This window comes from Pristiophorus japonicus, chromosome 4 (assembly GCF_044704955.1).
Source record: "Pristiophorus japonicus isolate sPriJap1 chromosome 4, sPriJap1.hap1, whole genome shotgun sequence".
NCBI lineage: Eukaryota > Metazoa > Chordata > Chondrichthyes > Pristiophoridae > Pristiophorus > Pristiophorus japonicus.
In genome coordinates this window covers 67,148,307-67,171,747 of record NC_091980.1, presented here as the reverse complement: position 1 = coordinate 67,171,747, position 23,441 = coordinate 67,148,307, and the positions used below count along the sequence as shown (strand labels likewise).

The 23,441-nt window shown below is 42.5% G+C and overlaps 1 protein-coding gene across 12 annotated transcripts in view; it reads right to left on the bottom strand.

The window, feature by feature from the left end:
- LOC139262937 (myotilin-like) overlaps window positions 1-23,441 on the bottom strand; it is a 156,394-nt gene that overhangs the window by 89,702 nt on the left and 43,251 nt on the right. For 4 of the 12 annotated variants that reach the window (XM_070878259.1, XM_070878271.1, XM_070878270.1 and 1 more), the window contains 5 exons: window positions 21,400-21,529; window positions 20,881-20,946; window positions 15,980-16,121; window positions 10,295-10,318; window positions 2,228-2,347 (listed from right to left, as the gene is read on the bottom strand). The exons of 1 other annotated variant lie outside the window; for it this stretch is intronic. In XM_070878259.1, the coding sequence (XP_070734360.1) occupies window positions 2,228-2,347; window positions 10,295-10,318; window positions 15,980-16,121; window positions 20,881-20,946; window positions 21,400-21,529 (482 nt within the window). Of the gene's footprint in view, window positions 1-2,227; window positions 2,348-10,294; window positions 10,319-15,979; window positions 16,122-20,880; window positions 20,947-21,399; window positions 21,547-23,441 lie in introns of those variants that run through there. 7 more of the 12 variants (XM_070878264.1, XM_070878262.1, XM_070878263.1 and 4 more) reach the window with 5 other exon arrangements.

Genomic DNA, 23,441 nt, shown 5'->3' with positions numbered 1-23,441 from the left:
GGGTGCCAGGCTGCCTGTTGGCGGCCGGCCGAACCTGTGGGCATAATTGTCGGCCTGACCTGGCAGTCAACCGACAATAAAAAATAAAATGGAGTCGCCGGCAGTGCGACCTCCCCTTTAAGGGCGGACATGCTGCTCAGCCACAGACAGCTCCCCGCTGGGGAAAACTGTCAGTGGCACCGACCGGTGGTGGCGCTGCTCTCGCGGGGCAATTCCGCACGGGGCAATTCCCATGTGGCAATGTCCCGTAGGGGTCGGAAAGCAGGTCACCACTGGTCGTTAAGGGGTCGGCATGTGCCCAACGCAGTGGGAAAACGGGTGGTGCAGTAACCCATTCCTGCCAATTCCAACCGGGGAGCAATTTTGGACGGGTTGGTCCATCCGTCTATCCCCGGTCGATAAGGCCTCTCATCTCCATTCCCGCCTCTTAGAGGCGATAATGGAGCTTATGGAAGGGAGCAATTTCAGCCCCCTTAAGGTTGGACAGTCTCAATCTCGTTCCAAACGAGTGTGAGTCCGTATCTGAACTCTTCCCATAAATTGGCATTACATTGGCAATCTTACTCCAATGTCAGAAGGATGCCTTGTCTGGGAAAGAGATATATAGGTTTAAACTGCATTGCTCAACTATGCTATACCTAACGTGGAACTGCTTGATACTGACACTGGATATGAAAGGTGGGGAGAAATGTTTCCCAATATTCAGCTGGAGATTTAAAAAATGCCAGCTTTAGAAATTTAGGATACATGTTCACTGTAGCTTGTTAAATGTTTTGCTCTATGGAAAAAAAGAAATAAAGTAAAAAGAGAAAAAGTAAGGACAATGTACAATATCAGTGATAGCACAGTGAATAAATCGTGATGGAAAATGTTGCCTTCATAATTAATATAAAACTAGAGGCAACTCTACATCTAATATCATGCTTTAATTTCTTATGTTTCAGCTGCTCTACATTAAATGTTACAAACATTGAACATGCATATTGTATTAAATTACCTGATTTTTTGGAAAAATAATATATATCCTTTAAAGATGCCTTAATGCTGTCATATCATTACCTTGATCTCAATGAGTGCAGCTACACAACACAATGGGGGAGGAGAGTTGCTCAGGTCACTATGTGCTGTGAATTGCAAACAGCCTTTTGAATGCATTTACAATGGCCCTGAATTTGCAGTCGGAGGCGTACCAGAAGAATATGACTCCGACCCGAAAAAAAATCCAGAAGTACCTGGTGGCTCCGGAGCTTCGGAGTTTTCGGGTTCTAGGCCTCCAGGCGTACGCCTGTGTAAAGGCCCACAGATTCCAGGGACGCAAGCAGTTCGGAAGAGTCCCTGGGATCACGTAAGCCAGGCCAACCAATTTGAAAGGGGGATTCCTCATAAGCTTGTTGGAATTCCATTTACGAACGGAATCCCCATAAGCTTATGAGAAATCCCCAAATAAAACACAATTCTAATAAAAAAATATATATTCCCATATTCCAAACTAATTAAAAGTCCCTTTGATTTAGCACTTAAAATAAAACTTACATTTTTTCAAAAATAATAAAAACTTTTTTTATTCTCACCCAAAATTTACATTAACTATTTTAAAATATTTTTGTATGTGTTAATAATTTTTTTAATTTCTATTTATTATTTATTTTAACCTTTACGCTGGTAAAAGTAGGCCTAAGGGTTTCATGGCCATTCACTGGGCAATAGTTTTGCGCCAGCAAAAGTGTTTTTGGGACACATGCGTACGATCTGTTAAGGAAAACTCGACAGATTGCAAGTTGCATGTTTTCGCGCATGCGCAGCACAAGCAGAAACCCGGATCGTGCGGACCATTCTGAGGACTTGTGATGGTGCGTGCATACGCTGTCAACGGACCCACAAAATCTGGCCAATATTGCTACACATAGCAACTAGAACCATTCTGCCCCAGGTTTAGTAATTTTATATGGTTTCATAGAATGCTCGAATTCTAGTTACTGTGCCCACATAATAAGTTTACTATTTTAATTTGCGATCTTGTATCTTGATCAGAAATTATAGTTGGTTATAAATTGCTATATTTTATTGCAAATTATATTTTTGTAAGTCTCTTTAAATGGGGTTAATTTTATAGAAATGTTAATCCTTGGCATTACATGTGCAAGCTATTGTACTGTGACTGGTATGCATTTTTGTTTAATGTTTTGAGTTCAGGCCACAGTCATTTGATGCGGTGAACATACTGTACCTGAATAGACAGTGAGCTGGCCACAGCATGAAGTTGCGCCATTCCGGTTGGTAGCAACACAATTATACAACCCCGAATCTTCTGGAAAAGCTTCTGTAATGACCAGTGTGCAAACCTCTTCTATAATAAATATAAATTTTGAAAGTGATTTTGCTGAATATTTCATGTCTGAATCTAAATGGACATAATTACAGTTATAAAATGGAAAACGGAGCAACCAAATCACTCTGCCAGCCACTTAGCAATTTTTGCACATCTGTCCTAATTACAGGCATTTTAATGCCATTGAGTACTTCTGTCATTAACTAGTTGAGTACAGAATATTTCTTACAGCTTTCTCATTATGTCCATGTTTGCAATCTTGTGACATTTTCAAGAATAGATTTCTAGAATGATTATAAAGGATCTACTTTCTCCTGGTTTTTCACTCAATGATAACAGTTAAAAGAACCTCCGATGAGCCCAATCTTTCAATTTCCCATTTTCACAAAATCCCAATATCATGGTTGGATCTGCATTCCTCTTTTCTTATATCACTACAGGTACTATGCAGTTGAGTAAATACTTAACTTACTAGGTTAAAAATGGTTATTTACAGTATTAATGAGACAGGATTAATACATGATCTCATAGTAAAGGATCCTCTAGGAATGAGTGGCCATAATATGGTTGGATTTCAAATTCAGTTGGAGGGTGAGAAAATTGGTTCTCAAACCAGTGTCCTAAACTTAAATAAAGGAGAGCGATAGTGATAGGGGATTCAATGGTGAGGGGAATAGATAGGCGTTTCTGCGGCCGCAACCGAGACTCCAGGATGGTATGTTGCCTCCCTGGTGCAAGGGTCAAGGATGTCTCGGAGCGGGTGCAGGACATTCTGAAAAGGGAGGGAGAACAGCCAGTTGTCGTGGTGCACATTGGTACCAACGACATAGGTAAAAAAACGGATGAGGTCTTACGAAACGAATTTAAGGAGCTAGGAGCTAAATTAAAAAGTAGGACCTCAAAAGTAGTAATCTCGGAATTGCTACCAGTGCCACGTGCTAGTCAGAGTAGGAATCGCAGGATAGCGCAGATGAATACGTGGCTTGAGCAGTGGTGCAGTAGGGAGGGATTAGAATTCCTGGGGAATTTGAACCGGTTCTGGGGGAGGTGGGACCAGTACAAACCGGACGGTCTGCACCTGGGAAGGACCGGAACCAATGTCCTAGGGGGAGTGTTTGCTAGTGCTGTTGGGGAGGAGTTAAACTAATATGGCAGGGGGATGGGAACCAATGCAGGGAGACAGAGGGAGACAAAAAGGAGGCAAAAGCAAAAGACAGAAAGGAGATGAGGAAAAGTGGAGGGCAGAGAAACCCAAGGCAAAGAACAAAAAGGGCCACTGTACAGCAAAATTCTAAAAGGACAAAGGGTGTTAAAAAAACAAGCCTGAAGGCTTTGTGTCTTAATGCAAGGAGTATCCACAATAAGGTGGATGAATTAACTGTGCAAATAGATGTTAACAAATATGATGTGATTGGGATTACGGAGACGTGGCTCCAGGATGATCAGGGCTGGTAACTCAACATCCAGGGGTATTCAACATTCAGGAAGGATAGAATAAAAGGAAAAGGAGGTGGGGTAGCATTGCTGGTTAAAGATGAAATTAATGCAATAGGTAGGAAGGACATTAGCTTGGATGATGTGGAATCTATATGGGTAGAGCTGCAGAACACCAAAGGGCAAAAAACGTTAGTGGGAGTTGTGTACAGACCTCCAAACAGTAGTAGTGATGTTGGGGAGGGTATCAAACAGGAAATTAGGGGTGCATGCAATAAAGATGTAGCAGTTATAATGGGTGACTTTAATATGCACATAGATTGGGCGAGCCAAACTGGAAGCAATTCGGTGGAGGAGGATTTCCTGGGATGCATAAGGGATGGTTTTCTAGACCAATATGTCGAGGAACCAACTAGGGGGGAGGCCATCTTAGACTGGGTGTTGTGTAATTAGAGAGGATTAATTAGAAATCTCATTGTGCGAGGCCCCTTGGGGAAGAGTGACCATAATATGGTGGAATTCTGCATTAGGATGGAGAATGAAACAGTTAATTCAGAGACCATGGTCCAGAACTTAAAGAAGAGTAACTTTGAAGGTATGAGGCGTGAATTGGCTAGGATAGATTGGCGAATGATACTTAAGGGGTTGACTGTGGATGGGCAATGGCAGACATTTAGAGACCGCATGGATGAACTACAACAATTGTACATTCCTGTCTGGCGTAAAAATAAAAAAGGGAAGGTGGCTCAACCGTGGCTATCAAGGGAATTCAGGGATAGTATTAAAGCCAAGGAAGTGGCATACAAATTGGCCAGAAATAGCAGCAAACCCGGGGACTGGGAGAAATTTAGAACTCAGCAGAGGAGGACAAAGGTTTGATTAGGGCAGGGAAAATGGAGTACGAGAAGAAGCGTGCAGGGAACATTAAGGCGGATTGCAAAAGTTTCTATAGGTATGTAAAGAGAAAAAGGTTACTAAAGACAAACGTAGGTCCCCTGCAGTCAGAATCAGGGGAAGTCATAACGGAGAACAAAGAAATGGCAGACCAATTGAACAAGTACTTTGGTTCAGTATTCACTAAGGAGGACACCAACAATCTTCCGGATATAAAAGGGGTCAGAGGGTCTAGTAAGGAGGAGGAACTGAGGGAAATCTTTATTAGTCGGGAAATTGTGTTGGGGAAATTGATGGGATTGAAGGCCGATAAATCCCCAGGGCCTGATGGACTGCATCCCAGAGTACTTAAGGAGGTGGCCTTGGAAATAGTGGATGCATTGACAGTCATTTTCCAACATTCCATTGACTCTGGATCAGTTCCTATCGAGTGGAGGGTAGCCAATGTAACCCCACTTTTTAAAAAAGGAGGGAGAGAGAAAACAGGGAATTATAGACCGGTCAGCCTGACCTCAGTAGTGGTTAAAATGATGGAATCAATTATTAAGGATGTCATAGCAGTGCATTTGGAAAATGGTGACATGATAGGTCCAAGTCAGCATGGATTTGTGAAAGGGAAATCATGCTTGACAAACCTTCTGGAATTTTTTGAGGATGTTTCCAGTAAAGTGGACAAGGGAGAACCAGTTGATGTGGTATATTTGGACTTTCAGAAGGCTTTCGACAAGGTCCCACACAAGAGATTAATGTGCAAAGTTAAAGCACATGGGATTGGGGGTAGTGTGCTGACGTGGATTGAGAACTGGTTGTCAGACAGGAAGCAAAGAGTAGGAGTAAATGGGGACTTTTCAGAATGGCAGGCAGTGACTAGTGGGGTACCGCAAGGTTCTGTGCTGGGGCCCCAGCTGTTTACATTGTACATTAATGATTTAGACGAGGGGATTAAATGTAGTATCTCCAAATTTGCGGATGACACTAAGTTGGGTGGCAGTGTGAGCTGCGAGGAGGATGCTATGAGGCTGCAGAGTGACTTGGATAGGTTAGGTGAGTGGGCAAATGCATGGCAGATGAAGTATAATGTGGATAAATGTGAGGTTATCCACTTTGGTGGTAAAAACAGAGAGACAGACTATTATCTGAATGGTGACAGATTAGGAAAAGGGGAGGTGCAACGAGACCTGGGTGTCATGGTACATCAGTCATTGAAGGTTGGCATGCAGGTACAGCAGGCGGTTAAGAAAGCAAATGGCATGTTGGCCTTCATAGCGAGGGGATTTGAGTACAGGGACAGGGAGCTGTTGCTACAGTTGTACAGGGCCTTGGTGAGGCCACAGCTGGAGTATTGTGTACAGTTTTGGTCTCCTAACTTGAGGAAGGACATTCTTGCTATTGAGGGAGTGCAGCGAAGATTCACCAGACTGATTCCCGGGATGGTTGGACTGACCTATCAAGAAAGACTGGATCAACTGGGCTTGTATTCACTGGAGTTCAGAAGAATGAGAGGGGACCTCATAGAAACGTTTAAAATTCTGATGGGTTTAGACAGGTTAGATGCAGGAAGAATGTTCCCAATGTTGGGGAAGTCCAGAACCAGGGGTCACAGTCTAAGGATAAGGGGTAAGCCATTTAGGACCGAGATGAGGAGAAACTTCTTCACCCAGAGAGTGATGAACCTGTGGAATTCTCTACCACAGAAAGTAGTTGAGGCCAATTCACTAAATATATTCAAAAGGGAGTTAGATGAAGTCCTTACTACTCGGGGGATCAAGGGGTATGGCGAGAAAGCAGGAATGGGGTACTGAAGTTGCATGTTCAGCCATGAACTCATTGAATGGCGGTGCAGGCTAGAAGGGCTGAATGGCCTACTCCTGCACCTATTTTCTATGTTTCTATGTTTCTATGAGATTACAAAGGTATGAGGGCAGAGTTGATTAAAGTGGACTGGGAAAATAGATTAAAGTATGGGATGGTTGATGAGCAGTGGCAGATAATAAAGGAGATACTTCATAACTCTCAACAAAAATATATCCCAATGAGAAGGAAAGACTGTAGGAAAGAGAAGGGATAACCATCCGTGGCTAACTAAGGAAATAAGGGCTGGTATCAAATTGAAAACAAGGGCATACAATGTGGCCAAGACTAGTGGGAGGCCAGATGATTGGGAAACTTTTAAAAGCCAGCAAAGAATGACTAAAAAAAATGATAAAGAGAGGGAAGATAGATTATGAAAGTAAACTATATATAAACAAATATAAAAACAGATGATAAGAGTTTTTACAGGTACATAAAAAGGAAAAGAGTGGCTTAAGTAAATGTTGGTCTCCTAGAGGACGAGACTGGGGAATTAATAATGGGGAACAGGGAAATGACAGAGACTTTGAACAAATATTTTGTATCGATCTTCACGGTAGAAGACACTAAAAACATCCCAAAGGTGGATAATCAAGGGGCTGTAGGGAGGGAGGAACTATCACTATAACTAATGAAGTTGTACTCGGTAAAATAATGGGACTAAAGACGAGCAAGTCCCCTGCACCTGATGGCTTACATCCTAAGGGCTTAAGAGAAGTGGCTGCAGAGATAGTGGATGCATTGGTTGTAATCTACCAAAATTCCCTGGATTCTGGGGTGGTCCCAGCTGATTGGGAAACCGCAAATATAACGCCCCTATTTAAAAAAGGAGGCTGTCAAAAAGCAGGAAACTATAGACCAGTTAGGTATCTGTTATTGGGAAAATGCTGGAGTCCATTATTAAGGAAGCAGTAGCAGGACATTTGGAAAAGCATAATTCAATCAAACAGAGTCAGCATGGTTTTATGAAAGGGAAATTATGATTGACAAATTTGCTGGAGTCCTTTGAGGCTGGAACCTTGAGGTGAGGGTGGATAAGGGGGAACCAGTGGATGTGGTGTATTTGGATTTCCAGAAGGCATTCGATAAGGTGCCACATAGAAGGTTACTGCACAAGATAAAAGTTCACGGGTTGGGGGTAATATATTCGCATGGATAGAGGATTGATTAACTTACAGAAAACAGAAAGTCGGGATAAATGGGTCATTTTCCGGTTAGCAAACAGTGACTAGTGGGGTGCCGCAGGGATCGATGCTGGGGCCTCAACTATTTACAATCAATATTAATGACTTGGATGAAGGGACCGAGTGTAATGTAGCTAAGTTTTCTGATGATACAAAGATGGGTGAGAAAGCAAATTGTGAGAAGGACACAAAAAATCTGCAAAGGGATATAGACAGGCTAAGTGAGTGGGCAAAAAATTGGCAGATAGAGTATAATGTGGGAAATGTGAGGTTATCCACTTTGGCAGAAAAAATAGAAAAGCAAATTATAATTTAAATGGAGAAAAATTGCAAAGTGCTGCAGTACAGAAGGACCTGGGGGTCCTTGTGCATGAAACACAAAAAGTTAGTATGCAGGTACAGCATGTAATCAGGAAGGCAAATGGAATGTTGGCATTTATTGCAAGGGGGATAGAGTATAAAAACAGAGAAGCCCTGTTACAACTGTACAGGGTATTGGTGAGGCCACACCTAGAGTACTGCATACAGTTTTGGTCTCCTTATTTAAGGAAGGATATACTTGCATTGGAGGCCGTTCAGAGAAGGTTCACTAGGTTGATTCCAGAGATGAGGGGGTTGACTTGATAGGTTGAGTAGGTTGGGCCTATACACATTGAAGTTCAGAAGAATGAGAAGTAATCTTATCGAAACATATAAGATAATGAGGGGGCTCGACAAGATGGATGCAGAGAGGATATTTCCACTCATAGGGGAAACTAGCACTGGGGGACATAGTCTCAGAATAAGGGGCCGCCCATTTAAAACTAAGATGAGGAGGAATTTCTTCTCTCAGAAGGTTGTAAATCTATGCAATTCTCTGCCCTAGAGAACTGTGGAGGCTGGATCATTGAATACATTTAAGGCGGAGATAAACAGATTTTTGAGCGATAAGCTAATTAAGGGTAATGGGAAGCTGGCAGGGAAAAGAAGCTGAGTCCATGATCAGTTCAGCCATGATCTTGTCAAATGGCGGAGCAGGCTCGAGGGGCCAGGTGGCCTACTCCTGCTCCTATTTCTTATTTTGTTATGTTCTTTAACCATTAACTGAGCATTGCCTATGGTTTTGCAGTGAAATTAAGAGCATTCATGAACCATAATTTTAGTTTCACTTGCCTGAAATGCATCTTTCAGTATAATGACCACGTAATGGATTATCAGATGGAGCAAGAGAATAACTGATTATGGCCAGTGCCTTTTTAACTACGCTAAACAGCCTTTACATCCTTGAAGTAGCACATGGGAACCAAATCCACCTTTTACTCAATGATTTCTCAACACAATGGCCTGGATTTTTGTGGTTGTAATGACGACCAAACTGTCAGCTTTTGCCTTCAATACTCTGTGAAACTGACAGCAATTTCTGGCGTCCACACATGAACAATTAAACGCTGAAATGCAGAAGTTGCTGTCAGTGATTCCCCACTCCGCCACAGGATACGCTGTTGAAGTCCTCGCAGGTAGAAATCTTACAAAACACTTACATTGACGTGAACTTCCACTTTTTGCACTCTAATTTCGCCATAAAACCCCCCAAAAAGTTAAGCCTTGTTGAATGAGGTGTAACTGGGGTTTTAACTGTGTACTAAGTCAAAATTATTGCTGAACAACCTCTGGCCCTGAAAAACTTATGTTATATTTGAGGTATATTAAATTTCTCCATTATGATAAAAATTCCCATAGATTTTTAAAATAATAAAAAAAAAATTAAACTTTTTTTTATGGTATTTCAGCTTCTACCTTAATCCCATATGTAAGTCCCAATCTTTATTTCACTCTCTGTAAAATGATTAAAAAGCGAAGGATAATCAGTGCTTTATACTTCCTGGTTTGCTGTTGGCAAGAATTCTTCAGTTGGCTGTTCAGTCTGCTTGTTGATATCACTGTTGCTGGACGCTGGAGATCCTCTATTGGTGGTGCCAGAATGAAATTAACACCAGGAAAGTTAAAATCCACACCAGAGAGATCGCTAGATCTTTGTGGACAGCTTTTATCGAAGTCAGCGGTGAATGCCGCCACTTTGTTGCTGACTACAAAATCCAGGCCATTAGAATATAGAAAGCAAAGAAAGTGCTGTTTCAATGACCAAATGCTGGAACTACGGCTACGCCCCCATTCCTGATCCATCCGATATAAACTATGGAAGGGGCTACCGCTGGACGTCGCCAGCATCTGTCTGAGTCAGGGGCTAGGCCCTTTTAATAAGTAAATTGGAGTCCTATGATGTACTCGAGACCCCGATTGCCATTTTTAAACAGTACTGGACGAAGTTTCATTATGTCACTACTAATAAGCTCAACAATATTAACACACGGCTTCAGTGTAATAGCTCCACAAGTCACTACCTCTCAACAGTAATTTAGCAGTGTGTGGTAATTGGTTAATTATGCACTCCTTTGCACTCTCAATAACTGGAGCCTAATCCCTGCCCAGGCAGGTGGTCATTGTATGGCCAACAGTAATAATTCTGCTTAGTAATAGAAATAAAATCACCAAACATATTTAATTTAGATACAATCCATTTGTTTCAGTTAAATTAATAATGTTTGATACAAAAACTGCTTACCAGGTACTGCTGTTAAACATGCCTCTACAGGTTGGACACACAAGTGAAACAGAAAAATGGAAAATAAATGTTATTTTCTATAAATAAGATTCCAGAAATTACTGAGAAGTGACAAAATATTTATAAATTGTATTGACTTGTGTCAGTAAATCTGTTAATAATATGCTGCTCCAAACCAGCATTACTGTGACAATTTACATACTGATGAAGAGTAGAATTATGTAAACCATGCATTATATTTGGACTCTTCCCATTACTGGTGGCACATAGTTTTTCTGACATTAATTTTTAATTAATGGCACTGTGTAGCTGTGTTACTAATAACAACCACTTAGGAACTGACATCAGGCTTTCAATCCTGGCAGTAGTTTTTAAAATTTCCAAATGTGTGACCTTGATAATCTCAGAGTTCACAGTGGCACTGGTGCATATTTGGAGAAGTGTTGCGATTTTCATTGTTTTGTACCCAGCAAAGAAAATATCCATTCAGACTTCCCATACTCTGTGAATCTACTTTTTCCGTGGTTGTAATTGTAATGCACCAGTGCATAGCAGGAATGCATTGGAATTAAGTTATTGTCCCATATTTTTCTGCAATGGCGAATTTGACGGCGACACATTAAATTTGTCCATCTAGCGTGCCAATCTCATCGTTGATAACTTACTCCATATTTTTCTGCATTGCTTATTAGAATACACCACAGCAAGCATAGCAGTGAATCAAAAGCGGTGCTGCTAATGGCAAATGTAAATAATAATAATAAATAATAATAACTTTTATTTATATAGTGCCTTTAACGTAGTAAAACATCCCAAGGCGCTTCACAACAATTTTACAACATGTTAGATAATGACCATTGAGGGAAAGAGAGAAAAAGCATGAGAAGGAAGTTTAAAAAGAAGTTAAAGGCTTGGGTCCGAAGCGGCAGCCAAAATGTGCTCACAGATAGACACAGGCGAAAAACTAAAAAAAAAGAAATTCAAATTACATTGTAAATAATACAATAAGGAGTATACAATAGTAAAATCAGTATAATGAAGATTAATTATAATTATATAAAACGAAATAATATCATAATTATAAATTAAGTTAAAATTAGCAATCAGTAATTGAATCAAATTAAATCAGTTATTAGCTTTCTTTAAGATTCATTCCCTGTCCAGTGATTCAATTAATATGGAAGATACCAAGAGGATCATGTGTACAATGGTGTGTGTATGTGTGTGTGTGTGTGTGGGTATAATTGAGTGGGATGTAGACTAACTTTATCACTCTAAATAAAGCAGGAACAGTTGGGCAGTGTGGTGTATGTAGCACACAAATCACTGACTCCACACGGTCTGGTGTAAATCAAACTGCTGTGACCTTCGTCCTTTACTGTTCAGCTCCAGAGTGCATCTCAGGTGTGGTGGTCAGCCTTATATAGTGCCTGTTCTAGGTACTTCCAGGTTTCCCACCGCAGCGCCCTCTGTGGTGTGGCATAGTGCTTACATTACATTTAAGGTACTGGGACGATACACACATCATTACACAACATCACCTTCCCCCCCCCCCACTAGGACGCAGGACGACGATACACGCATCATTACATAACATCACACTTGTCCAACGGAAGGCAGGTAGGCATGGACAGCGCGTTAGTGTGGTACATATTATCTGGTACATTAACTAGTTATTGACTGGTAATGGATCCTTGATTTTCTTGTTAGCCCTTATCATTAATTGTACTTCATCCATTATTTTACACAAATACAGTGGCCATTTAGCATTAAAAAATTAATTCTTATTATAAATTCGCCATCTCACATTAACATAGCTCATTTTAGACTCGCTCTGTCTTACAGAAGTCCTTTGTGGGGACCACCTCTTGGTAAGGCCCTTTTAAGACTCCCGGGTGCATTTTCTTTTTAAGGCGCCATCTTTGATGCAGGAGGATTCCACGAGGCTTCTCCTTGGGCGCCGCCATCTTTGATGCTCTGCTGCTCTGAATGCGATGCCGCCGCCATCTTCTTCTCCGCCGCTCTGGATGCCCTCCGCCGTCGCAGCCTCCGCTCCCCCCGCTGCCACCTGACTTGCCGCCTCTCCTGCAGCCATCGTGGCCTCTCCAGCGGCTGCACTTGCCGCCTCCCACGCGGCCTCCGTAGCGGCCTCCCCTGCGACTGCCATGGCCGCCGACCTCCAGCTGCTGCCGCCGCCCGACGCTAACAGCTCCTCGGCGGGGCCTGTCCGACAGCTACTTCCTCGGTGGGGCTCTTCCGATCCACCGGCCATCCTGGATCCCTCGCACCCCGCCGGCTCACCCACCCCCGCCCCCCCCCCCCCGCCACTAGGCCCCTCTCTGCAGGGCTGCTTGCCTGTGGGGGCTGGGGCTGCAGGATCTCTGTGTGAGGTCCGGGGCTGGGGCTTACCTGTGGGTGGATTGAGGCTGCAGCTCCAGCTCGGTCGGCGCTGCTCTCTGGGGACCCGGGGCACGGCAGCACCCCGGGGAGCAGCAGCCTGTGGAGTGATGAAGTCTTCCCAGCTCCTACGGACCGTCCCCATCCACCACCGGCCAAGGAGCGTCAGCCCATCGCCTGCAATGACCCACAAAGGCAAACCGTGCGTCTCGTCCCCGTGGGATACCTGCACCATCGCTCTGCCCAGAACAGGTATTAGTTCCCTGGTGTAGGTACGCAGCTTCGCCGTGACCGGGACCAGCTTGTGTCGCGCAGCTGGGTTAATCCACAGTTTATCAAAAGTTCTCCGACTCATCAACGACGGACCCGAGCCCGTGTCCACTTCCATACTCATTGGGACTCCCTTGATTTTTACTTCCCTTATCACTGGGGGCGAATCGTCGGTACACGTGTACAGTCCCAACACCTCATCATCTTCTGCCTGCTCCTCGCTGAACAGTAGATCATCCCCCATCTCCTCAGCCACATGGTGAGTCCGATTTCTTTTACACATACGCTGAAGGTGGCCTTTAACGTGGCAGGTATTGCACGTATACGCCGCAAACCTGCGCCGGTGAGCCCCATAGCTTCCTCCACAACGCCAACATGGTGCTGCTTGATTGGCCCCCCTCAGCAGACTCTGAGTTCCAGGACCACAAGGTCCGTGCTCTCTACCCCGGGCAGAGCCATGTTCTGCAGTTTTGTCCGTGGTGGGCGCTATCCTGTGGACAGTGCCTGCCGGGTTCGAGACTGTGTGGATCATTTGCTTGGTGCTGCAAGTCGAGGTCATATGTGCCCGGCTGATGGTGATGGCCTTTGTCAGAGTGACTGTGGGTTCCGTGGCCAGCAGCTTGTGAAGGAGGCCCTCGTGGCCAATCCCCATAACGAAAACGTCCCGTAACGCCTCGTCAAGGTGTGCGCCAAAATCACACGGCGCCGCGAGTCTCCTGAGGTCCGCAGCATATTTGGTGATATCCTGGCCCTCAGGTCTGCAGTGATGGTAAAATTTGTATCTGGCCGTGAGGATGCTCTCCTTCGGTTTCAACTGATCACGAATGAGTTCAGTTAGCTCCTTGTATGACTTGTCCCTGGCGCTCCCGGGTGCCAGCAAATCCCTGAAGAGACAGTAAACCTTATCTCCACAACTGGAGAGCAGTATCACCTTACGCTTATCTCTCATTGTGTATGTGTCCTCCGTCAGGTCATTTGCTGTGAAGTAGTACTCGAGCCTTTCCATGAAGGCCTCCCAATCAGTGCCCATGGTAAAATCCTTTAGCGAGCCCAGAGTAGCCATGGTTGCGTGGAGTTCGTCCGCTTCCTCGTTGCCAATGTGGTGTATGTAGCACACAAATCACTGACTCCACACGGTCTGGTGTAAGTCTAACTGCTGTGACCTTCGTCCTTTATTGTTCAGCTCCAGAGTGGCTCCCAGGTGTGGTGGTCAGCCTTATATAGTGCCTGTTGCAGGTACTTCCAGGTTTCCCACCACAGCGCCCTCTGTGGTGTGGCATAGTACTTACAATACATTTAAGGTACTGGGATGATACACACATCATTACATAACAGGCAGGCTTGGCAATCGGCACTACCCCAATTCAAACTGGAAACGGGAGAGAGCTGGGCGGAAGGAGTGGCAATCGAGGCATCTTGGATATACGAGGGTGATCCTAAATTGGAAACTGTGCCTGTTGTACTCACTGAGCACTGTTTTCTAAATGTAAGATTTCTGGTCCAATTGCTGTTGCTAAAGTTGGTTATAAATTTTCTGCGGGCATTGAAAATATGTTTAAAGGATCTGATCTAGAAACAACAAATCACGCCGCTGTCAGGCCATCAGCACAATTATTCTGCCGTCTAAGTGGCGTCAGCGTGAAAACGAATGTTAATCCAGGACAATCGGGAGGGTGGAGCTATGATGATTAAGTTCTCACCATTGATTTGAATGGGAGGGTGGAACTATGATAATTAAGTTCTTACTGTTTTTGGCGAGGGTGATGGCAGAACAGTGCAAAAGTTCCAGGAAAATATGACGTGGCATAAGTAATGGCTTAAGTCACGAACTCCATAATTTCCTCTCTCTTTTGTGCCATTACAATGCTGCATGCTCATTGAAAATCAGGCAGCTGTAATCTATTGTTAGTACAGCTGAATAATATTAATTAATAGATTTTAGACAATTTTTTGCAGAGTTGTGTAGACTACATTTTACTGCTATGATTTAATGCTCCAAGTTGCAAAGACAATGGGGGTCATTTTCACTCTTAGCGGGGCAGTAAACTGGTGGTAGCAGTTCGGCTGCCCACTATACACTCCAACTAATTTTCCTTTCCACTGAAGTCGATTTAAAAAAAAATAAATAAAAGGATACACTTCCTTCCCCTTTCTTTTATTCTACATCACGCATCTTCAGCATCAGAAAAGGAGGGAGGTTGGCCAGTGTCCAACAATACTGCTCTCATGCATGCTGGGAATCTCATAAGAGCGGGTTAATGATGATTTTATCTTCCCTTGACCCATGCGCGATGTCCACACAAACCAATGATGCTGAAATTAGGAACTCAATGAGGTGGGTAAATGGGCCTTCATCCCATGAATTTGTTTGTTAACATGATACATAGTTTACAAGACTCATATTTTAATTTAAATGTTCTTAAGTCAAGTTTTTGAATTAGCAAGCCAGAATTGCATCTGTGTGCTGGGGAAGAAATGTTCTTACACTGTGCAAGAAGTTTAAAGTAGCATTTTCTTTATGAAAACTTTTCTTTAATGAATTTTCAAAGTAGAATAATGGGCATGCTGAATAGACAGATGGTGAACATTAGAAATGTTTTTTCAACTTGACAAAAGATTACAGGAGCCATTATTGCTCTCGCTTTCCATATCTAATCGAATGGTAAAACGTAACCTTTTCAATTCGGCTCAATTGTAATCTTTAAAATAGAGCTAGAGTGAAATCTGTTGAGAAGAGGCACTGAGGGTTACAGAGGTAACATTTGTATTTTTTTCTGGGGAGGTGGGGAAGAAATGTAGTTTTTCCATAAAGTAGGGGATTAATAGGTAGCGGTGGTTAGCAGTGGGGAAAAGCTGCTGACCCTTTAGGGTGAAGTCACTATGTGGTCCAAGTCACTTTGCTACTAAGAGGAAATGGAGATACACTAGATGCATTCATACCTTCAAAAAGAATCATTAGTCATTTCATACTGATTTTAAACAAAGATTCTTTGGAAAATGTAATATGATATCACTTACTCTTTCTTAAAATTCGAAAATCTGCAGAGTCCTTGATTAGCTTTTCCTCCTTGTACCACTGCACGCTTAAAGGTGAGGAACCCTGGACTCTGCACTCCATTACAACTAACTGACTTTTTGGTGATGTAACATCCTGCACACACTACAAGAAGACAGCGTATTATTTTACTTAGTCACATTATAAACTAAACCATGAAATGTAGAGAACACTTCCTTAAGGAAACACTTCACGAAAATCTTTAGTTTGGGGAAGCAAAAGAGCCAGAAAAGTCATGCGCCATTTTTATGAATGACGATTTGCATGCAATGTGCATCGTTTGATGTGCCTATGTAGTTCTGGAATGCTGTTTGAGTTCCTATGAATGCTCTTTAACAAGACTTTTCAGTTAAATTGGCCTTTTCCCTAAGATTTTTGAGGGTTGAGAGTCCTCAGGACATGGCTAAACTAATTTGTTGACACCTTCTTCAGGCATTCTACTAAACATCTCTACTTTTTTATTAAAGTTCATAAACCAAAGCCCATGGTACCTAGAATTGTGCGACTGCATTTGCGACTGCAAGGAGGTTGGGTAGCTCTGTTAATAAAGGATGATATCAGATCAGTTGTGAGAGACGATATTGGCTCGAATGAACACAATGTTGAATCATTGTGGGTGGAGATTAGAGATAGTAAGGGGAAAAAGTCACTGGTGGGCATAGTTTATAGGCCCCCAAATAATAACTTCATGGTGGGGCGGGCAATAATCAAGGGAATAATGGAGGCATGTGAAAAAGGAACGGCAGTATTCATGGGGGATTTTAACCTACATATCGATTGGTCAAATCAAATCGCACGGGGTAGCCTGGAGGAGGAATTCATAGAATGCATACGGGATTGTTTCTTAGAACAGTATGTTACAGAACCTACAAGGGAGCAAGCTATCTTAGATCTGGTCCTGTATAATGAGACAGGAATAATACACGATCTCCAACTAAAAGATCCTCTCGGAATGAGTGATCACAGTATGGTTGAATTTGTAATACAGATTGAGAGTGAGGAAGTAGTGTCTCAAACGAGCGTACTATGCTTAAACAAAGGGGACTACAGTGGGATGACGGCAGAGTTAGCTAAAGTAGACTGGAAACACAGACTAAACGGTGGCACAATTGAGGAACAGTGGAGGACTTTTAAGGAGCTCTTTCATAGTGCGCAACAAAAATATATTCCAGTGAAAAAGAAGGGCGGTAAGAGAAGGGATAACCAGCCGTGGATAACCAAGGAAATAAAGGAGAGTATCAAATTAAAGACCAATGCGTATAAGGTGGCCAAGGCTAGTGGAAACTAGAAGATTGGGAACATTTTAAACAACAGCAAAGAATGACTAAAAAAGCAATAAAGAAAGGAAAGAAAGATTATGAAGGTAAAGTTGTGCAAAACATAAAAACAGATAATAAAAGCTTTTACAGATATATAAAATGGAAAAGAGTGACTAAAGTAAATATTGGTCCCTTAGAAGATGAGAAGGGGGATTTAATAATCGGAAATGTGGAAATGGCTGAGACCTTAAACAATTATTTTGCTTCGGTCTTCACAGTGGAAGACACAAAAACCATACCAAAAATTGCTGGTCACAGGAATGTGGGAAGGGAGGACCTTGAGACAATCACTATCACTAGGGGGGTAGTGCTGGACAGGCTAATGGGACTCAAGGTAGACAAGTCCCCTGGTCCTGATGAAATGCATCCCAGGGTATTAACAGAGATGGCGGAAGTTATAGCAGATGCATTCGTTATAATCTACCAAAATTCTCTGGACTCTGGGGAGGTACCAGCGGATTGGAAAGCAGCTAATGTAACGCCTCTGTTTAAAAAAGGGGGCAGACAAAAGGCAGGTAACTATAGGCCGGTTAGTTTAACATCTGTAGTGGGGAAAATGCTTGAAGCTATCATTAAGGAAGAAATAGCGGGACATCTAGATAGGAATTGTGCAATCAAGCAGACGCAGCATGGATTCATGAAGGGGAAATCATGTTTAACTAATTTACTGGAATTCTTTGAGAATATAACGAGCATGGTGGATAGAGGTGTACCGATGGATGTGGTGCATTTAGATTTCCAAAAGGCATTCGATAAGGTGCCACACAAAAGGTTACTGCAGAAGATAGAGGTATGCGGAGTCAGAGAAAATGTATTAGCACGGATAGAGAATTGGCTGGTGAACAGAAAGCAGAGAATCGGGATAAATGGGTCCTTTTCGGGTTGGAAATCGGTGGTTAGTGGTGTGCCACAGGGATCAGTGCTGGGACCACAACTGTTTACAATATACATAGATGACCTGGAAGAGGGGACAGAGTGTAATGTAGTAAAATTTGCAGATGACACAAAGATTAGTGGGAAAGCGGGTTGTGTAGAGGACACAGAGAGGCTGCAAAGAGATTTGGATAGGTTAAGCGAATGGGCTAAGGTTTGGCAGATGGAATACAATGTCGGAAAGTGTGAGGTCATTCACCTTGGGAAAAAAAACAGTAAAAGGGAATATTATTTGAATGGGGAGAAATTACAACATGATGAGGTGCAGAGGGTCCTGGGGGTCCTTGTGCATGAATCCCAAAAAGTTAGTTTGTAGGTGCAGCAGGTAATCAGGAAGGCGAATGGAATGTTGGCCTTCATTGTGAGATGGATGGAGTACAAAAGCAGGGAGGTCCTGCTGCAACTGTATAGGGTATTGGTGAGGCCGCACCTGGAGTACTGCATGCAGTTTTGGTCACCTTACTTAAGGAAGGATATACTAGCTTTGGAGGGGGTACAGAGACGATTCACTAGGCTGATTCCGGAGATGAGGTTACCTTATGATGATAGATTGAGTAGACTGGGTCTTTACTCGTTGGAGTTCAGAAGGATGAGGGGTGATCTTATATAAACATTTAAAATAATGAAAGGGATAGACAAGATAGAGGCAGAGAGATTGTTTCCACTGGTAGGGGAGACTAGAACTAGGGGGCACAGCCTCAAAATACGGGGGAGCCAATTTAAAACCGAGTTGAGAAGGAATTTCTTCTCCCAGAGGGTTGTGAACCTGTGGAATTCTCTGCCCAAGGAAGCAGTTGAGGCTAGCTCATTGAATGTATTCAAGTCACAGATCGATAGATTTTTAACCAATAAGGGAATTAAGGGTTATGGGGAGCGGGCTGGTAAGTGGAACTGAGTCCACGGCCAGATCAGCCATGATCTTGTTGAATGGCGGAGCAGGCTCGAGGGGCTAGATGGCCTACTCCTATTCCTAATTCTTATGTTCTTATGTTCTTATGCAGTTTGAGATATTAGTTGTTTTCCAAACAGTGTGACACATGATATAATATGGCCAGCACTGGATATCAACATAAAATAACTTTGAGCAGTGGCTGCTTTCCAAGGGTTGCCCTCAACCCCTAGAGGTTTCTCTGAAGCTGCACATATCATTTCCCAACCACTTCTGACATACCTTCACATAGGGAATCTAGTGAGGGAGAATTGGAATGTCATATATGCCTTTATAAACATTAAGCTTCACAAGCACTTATTCGGTTTTCATTAGTAGGTATTGTTTTAAAGGGAATGTGAATCACATTAACGCAGGAGATCTTTTGCTCAGTGGTTTGACAATAGATTACAAGAGCTTTCAGTCCTCTTGTTTTCCATATGGAATCGAATGATAAAACTTGACCTTTAAGCATTTAGTGTCAGGTAGATATTTATGAGAACAGTTGTAACAAGACTAACAATCTCTATTCATCAAAATAGTAGAAGCCCACTAAAATAGTAACATAGGAAAAAAAGCGGCCTACTTTCATCCATCTTTAACCGGACCTGCCGGCACTGCTTCCCAGCCAACACCACTACTTCCACTGCCTATAAATGTTTAGCACAGAAAGCACAGAAACAGAGGAAATATTAGTCCCCCAAGTTATATTTTGGTAACCAAGAGCTAATAAGATTCTGCAAATATTGACCTTTGCCCTTACCATTGTGGTTAGTCACCCTTTAAGCTACATGGTACACTGCGGGAATTCAGCAATACTCATATGGGTGAACGTGTCGTAACATTGTAAATTAATTCAACAAGAATGTGTTTGTGATTTGCCTCATATAACGACCAGATCAATTCCTCCCAAGGAGACAAAGACAAGGGAGCTGAAATTCCGTGATCATGTTCAATTCCATAACAAAGGCAGAACAAGACTTTCTGTGCTAAACATTTATACTTCTAACCCCATTAGAATTCCCTGTCCCAGTAGTGTACACCTGGGGTATCCATGAGGCACTGGAAGTAGTGGTGTTGGCTGGGAAGCAGTGCCGGCAGGTCCGGTTAAAGATGGATGAAAGTAGGCCGCTTTTTTTCAGCAACTGATCACTTTGCGATTGGCTGCTGTTAGGTAACCTACCTTTCAGAATCTGGTGGGCCCCACCTCTGCCTACTTGAAAGTATTGTATGTCTACTTCATGCAGTTTTACTGTATACTGGGGACACCAGAGGTAAGACTATTGAGAATTCCAACAGGTGACGTTAGCTCGTCAGTCTTGCCTCCTTCCATAAGATCTATGTCCAACCTCCTCAGCGAACCCCAGCGCTGCACAAATGGGGCAGAGCACAGGATAACCAGATCCTGTCCTAATTTATAACCACACTAGTCTCCATCCACACTTATAATGCCCTCAGTTCACCTCAATCACCAAGCAAATTAAGGGTCACCAAAGTCATAATGTGTATCCATGAAAATACGAACAAAACATGAAAAGGTGCTTCTTGGGACAAGAAAACATTGGTAATGCACTATATTTCTGTACTGGGTAGTGAGATGTCCCAACAATGGAAAGTGCCATGAAATGTGTGATGTGAGTGGCAAAGCAGTAATGTCTAGATAAATGAATCCTCTCTCGTTTACCTTTGTAAACACTGGAGCGGTTGCTGTTGAAGCTCCTGAATGAGTAGAAAATGGGGACCTTTGTGTCTGTAATAATGAAATAAATTCAAAGTTTAAGTTCATTATTAAAGGGGCATTATTTATATATTATATATTATATTCTTCAAATTGACATGACATGCAAAAATAATTTAAATTGTTGCATCATTTGTTTCTAGACAAGTGGAAAAAACATTTCGCAAATACTTCTTCTGAAGATTCTGGTTCTTTAAGTTGTATCCAGAATAATTGACATGAGGACATTATTTTTAATTATTCAATAAAAAGGAATTCATACAAATATTCTAGTTATACATTTGCTGTTTTGGACAGCTGTTGATATCTGTGCACTCTATTGTGGCTTAAAATATTACATTTATTATAAAAATATTACTCCATTGCATTCAAATCATTACCTTTGAAGAGAACCAGACTTCAAGATTTACTGAGGCATTATAAAACCGATTTCGGATTTAACTGAGATGCATTGCTGGTCACTACCTGCTGGGTGTTGGCACATAAAGTCTGAACAAGTTTGGTGCACATTTGGGAATTCCTAGGGCTTGGAGAACCTTCAATTCCCGAAGAAGAGGCTAATGTTAGTGACACAGTTGCTGCTTTCCTCTGTACCCTGATGAGAAGAATCATTTTATAAAAATGGAAATTAATAGAGATATTTTATAGAAATATTAGCATTTACTGCAGAGCCAGCTGTGACTCAGTGGGTAGCACTCTAGCCTCTGAGTCAGAAGGTTGTGGGTTCAAGCCTTACTCCAGGGACTTGAGCACAAAATCTAGACTGACACTCCAGTGCAGTGCTGAGGGAGTGCTGCACTGTCAGAGGTGCCGTCTTTTTGATGACAGGTTAAACCAAGGCCCCCATCTGCCCTTTCAGTTGGATGTAAATTATCCCATGATACTATTTGAAGGAGAGCGGGGAGTGCTCCCCGGTGTCCTGGCCAATAATTATCTCTCAACCATCACTTAAAACAGATTATCTGGTCATTATCACATTGCTGTTAGTGGGCAATTTGGCTGCTGCATTTACCACATTACAACACTTTAAAAAGTATTTAATTGGTTGTAAAGTGTTTGGGATGTTCAGAGGTCATGAAAGGCACTATATAAATTCAAGTCTTTTTTTCTTCTTTCTACTGCCATAAAAATGTTCTCCGGTTCGTCTGAAACATTTTAGTTTTTAAAATGAGTCAATATTTTATAGTATAAGTTTCCCACAGTGATGTCACCCTTAGCAGATTGCATTGTATGAAGGAGAAGCAGTGCCCTCCTAGAATCATAGAATCATACAGTACAGAAGGAGGCTATTTGCCCCATCAATGCATGTGCTGGTTCTTTGAAAGAGCTAACTTAGTCCCACTCCACTGTTCTTTTCCCAGAGCCCTGCAAACTTTTCCTTTTCAAGTATATATCCAATTGCCTCCTCTGTGGTGAAAAGGTGGAGTGTCACTATTAAAATATGAAGAGATAAGAAAACCTACAAATGATGGAAACAAGAAATAAATGCAGAACATTCTGTAAATGCGCAGTAGATCTGTTAGTATCTGAAGAGAAAAGCTGGGTTAACAGGTTGTTTGTAGACCCTTTAAAGAGTCTCTACCCAAAACATTAACCTATCGTTTTTCAGATGGTGATGGATCTGCTGTTTATTTCCAGCATCTACAGTTTTTATTATTGAAATATGCATGTTATTTTGATCCCATAGTGGGTTATACACTGGTCTTTCTCGGACCTGGGATCAAATTCAGCACAGACTGATGCGACAGAATTCTCCTGTTCTAGCTCACTGTCAGGATTCTGTGTGAAATATGCTTGGGCTATCCTAATGCAGTTCTTAGTGCACTTGGGCTGATGGTACAAAACCAACCCTAATTTGGCATTAATTCTCTATCACTCAGACAGACCGAAGGATGTGAAATGGAAAAAATATCACACTGATATTTTGGTGTGCATTTCTGAATTTGGGGCTGAAGCACATTATTGGGGCTGAAGCAGAGTGGAAGGAAATTTCTGCTGCATTTATTTGTGCTAGATCTGACTTGGGAGTGCCTGATGCTGACAGCAGTGCCTAAAATGGAATGCCTAAAATAAATTCTTCAGATCTCACATTCCTAACCTTGATGAGCACATTTGTTTTTTGAAAATATAAGTTAGTGAGCCACCACAATATCGGGCTGCCTGGTTAGCCTCCAAGCCGGAAAAAGGTAGGTCAGGGGAGGTAGTAACTCCGGTCTCAGGACAGATCGGATCTGAAGTGGCAGTGGTCCAGGCTGGCTTTGTGGAGTCCATAGGTGCACTCCTGCTCCTCCTGGTCCAACAGCATTAACACAGACCTACCTGTCTGCTCCTCTTCGACTGGACCACCTGCTGGTACTTGGCGGAGCGTGTGCAATGGATGCCTCATCTGTACTCTCCTGAAATGGCATATTAAAAGGGCCTATAGCATGAAGCAAGCAGGCTCGCTGGCCATGCAACTGAGTACAGTATGGTTAAAAATAGCTTTCTCTGACTTGTACTCTACAGTC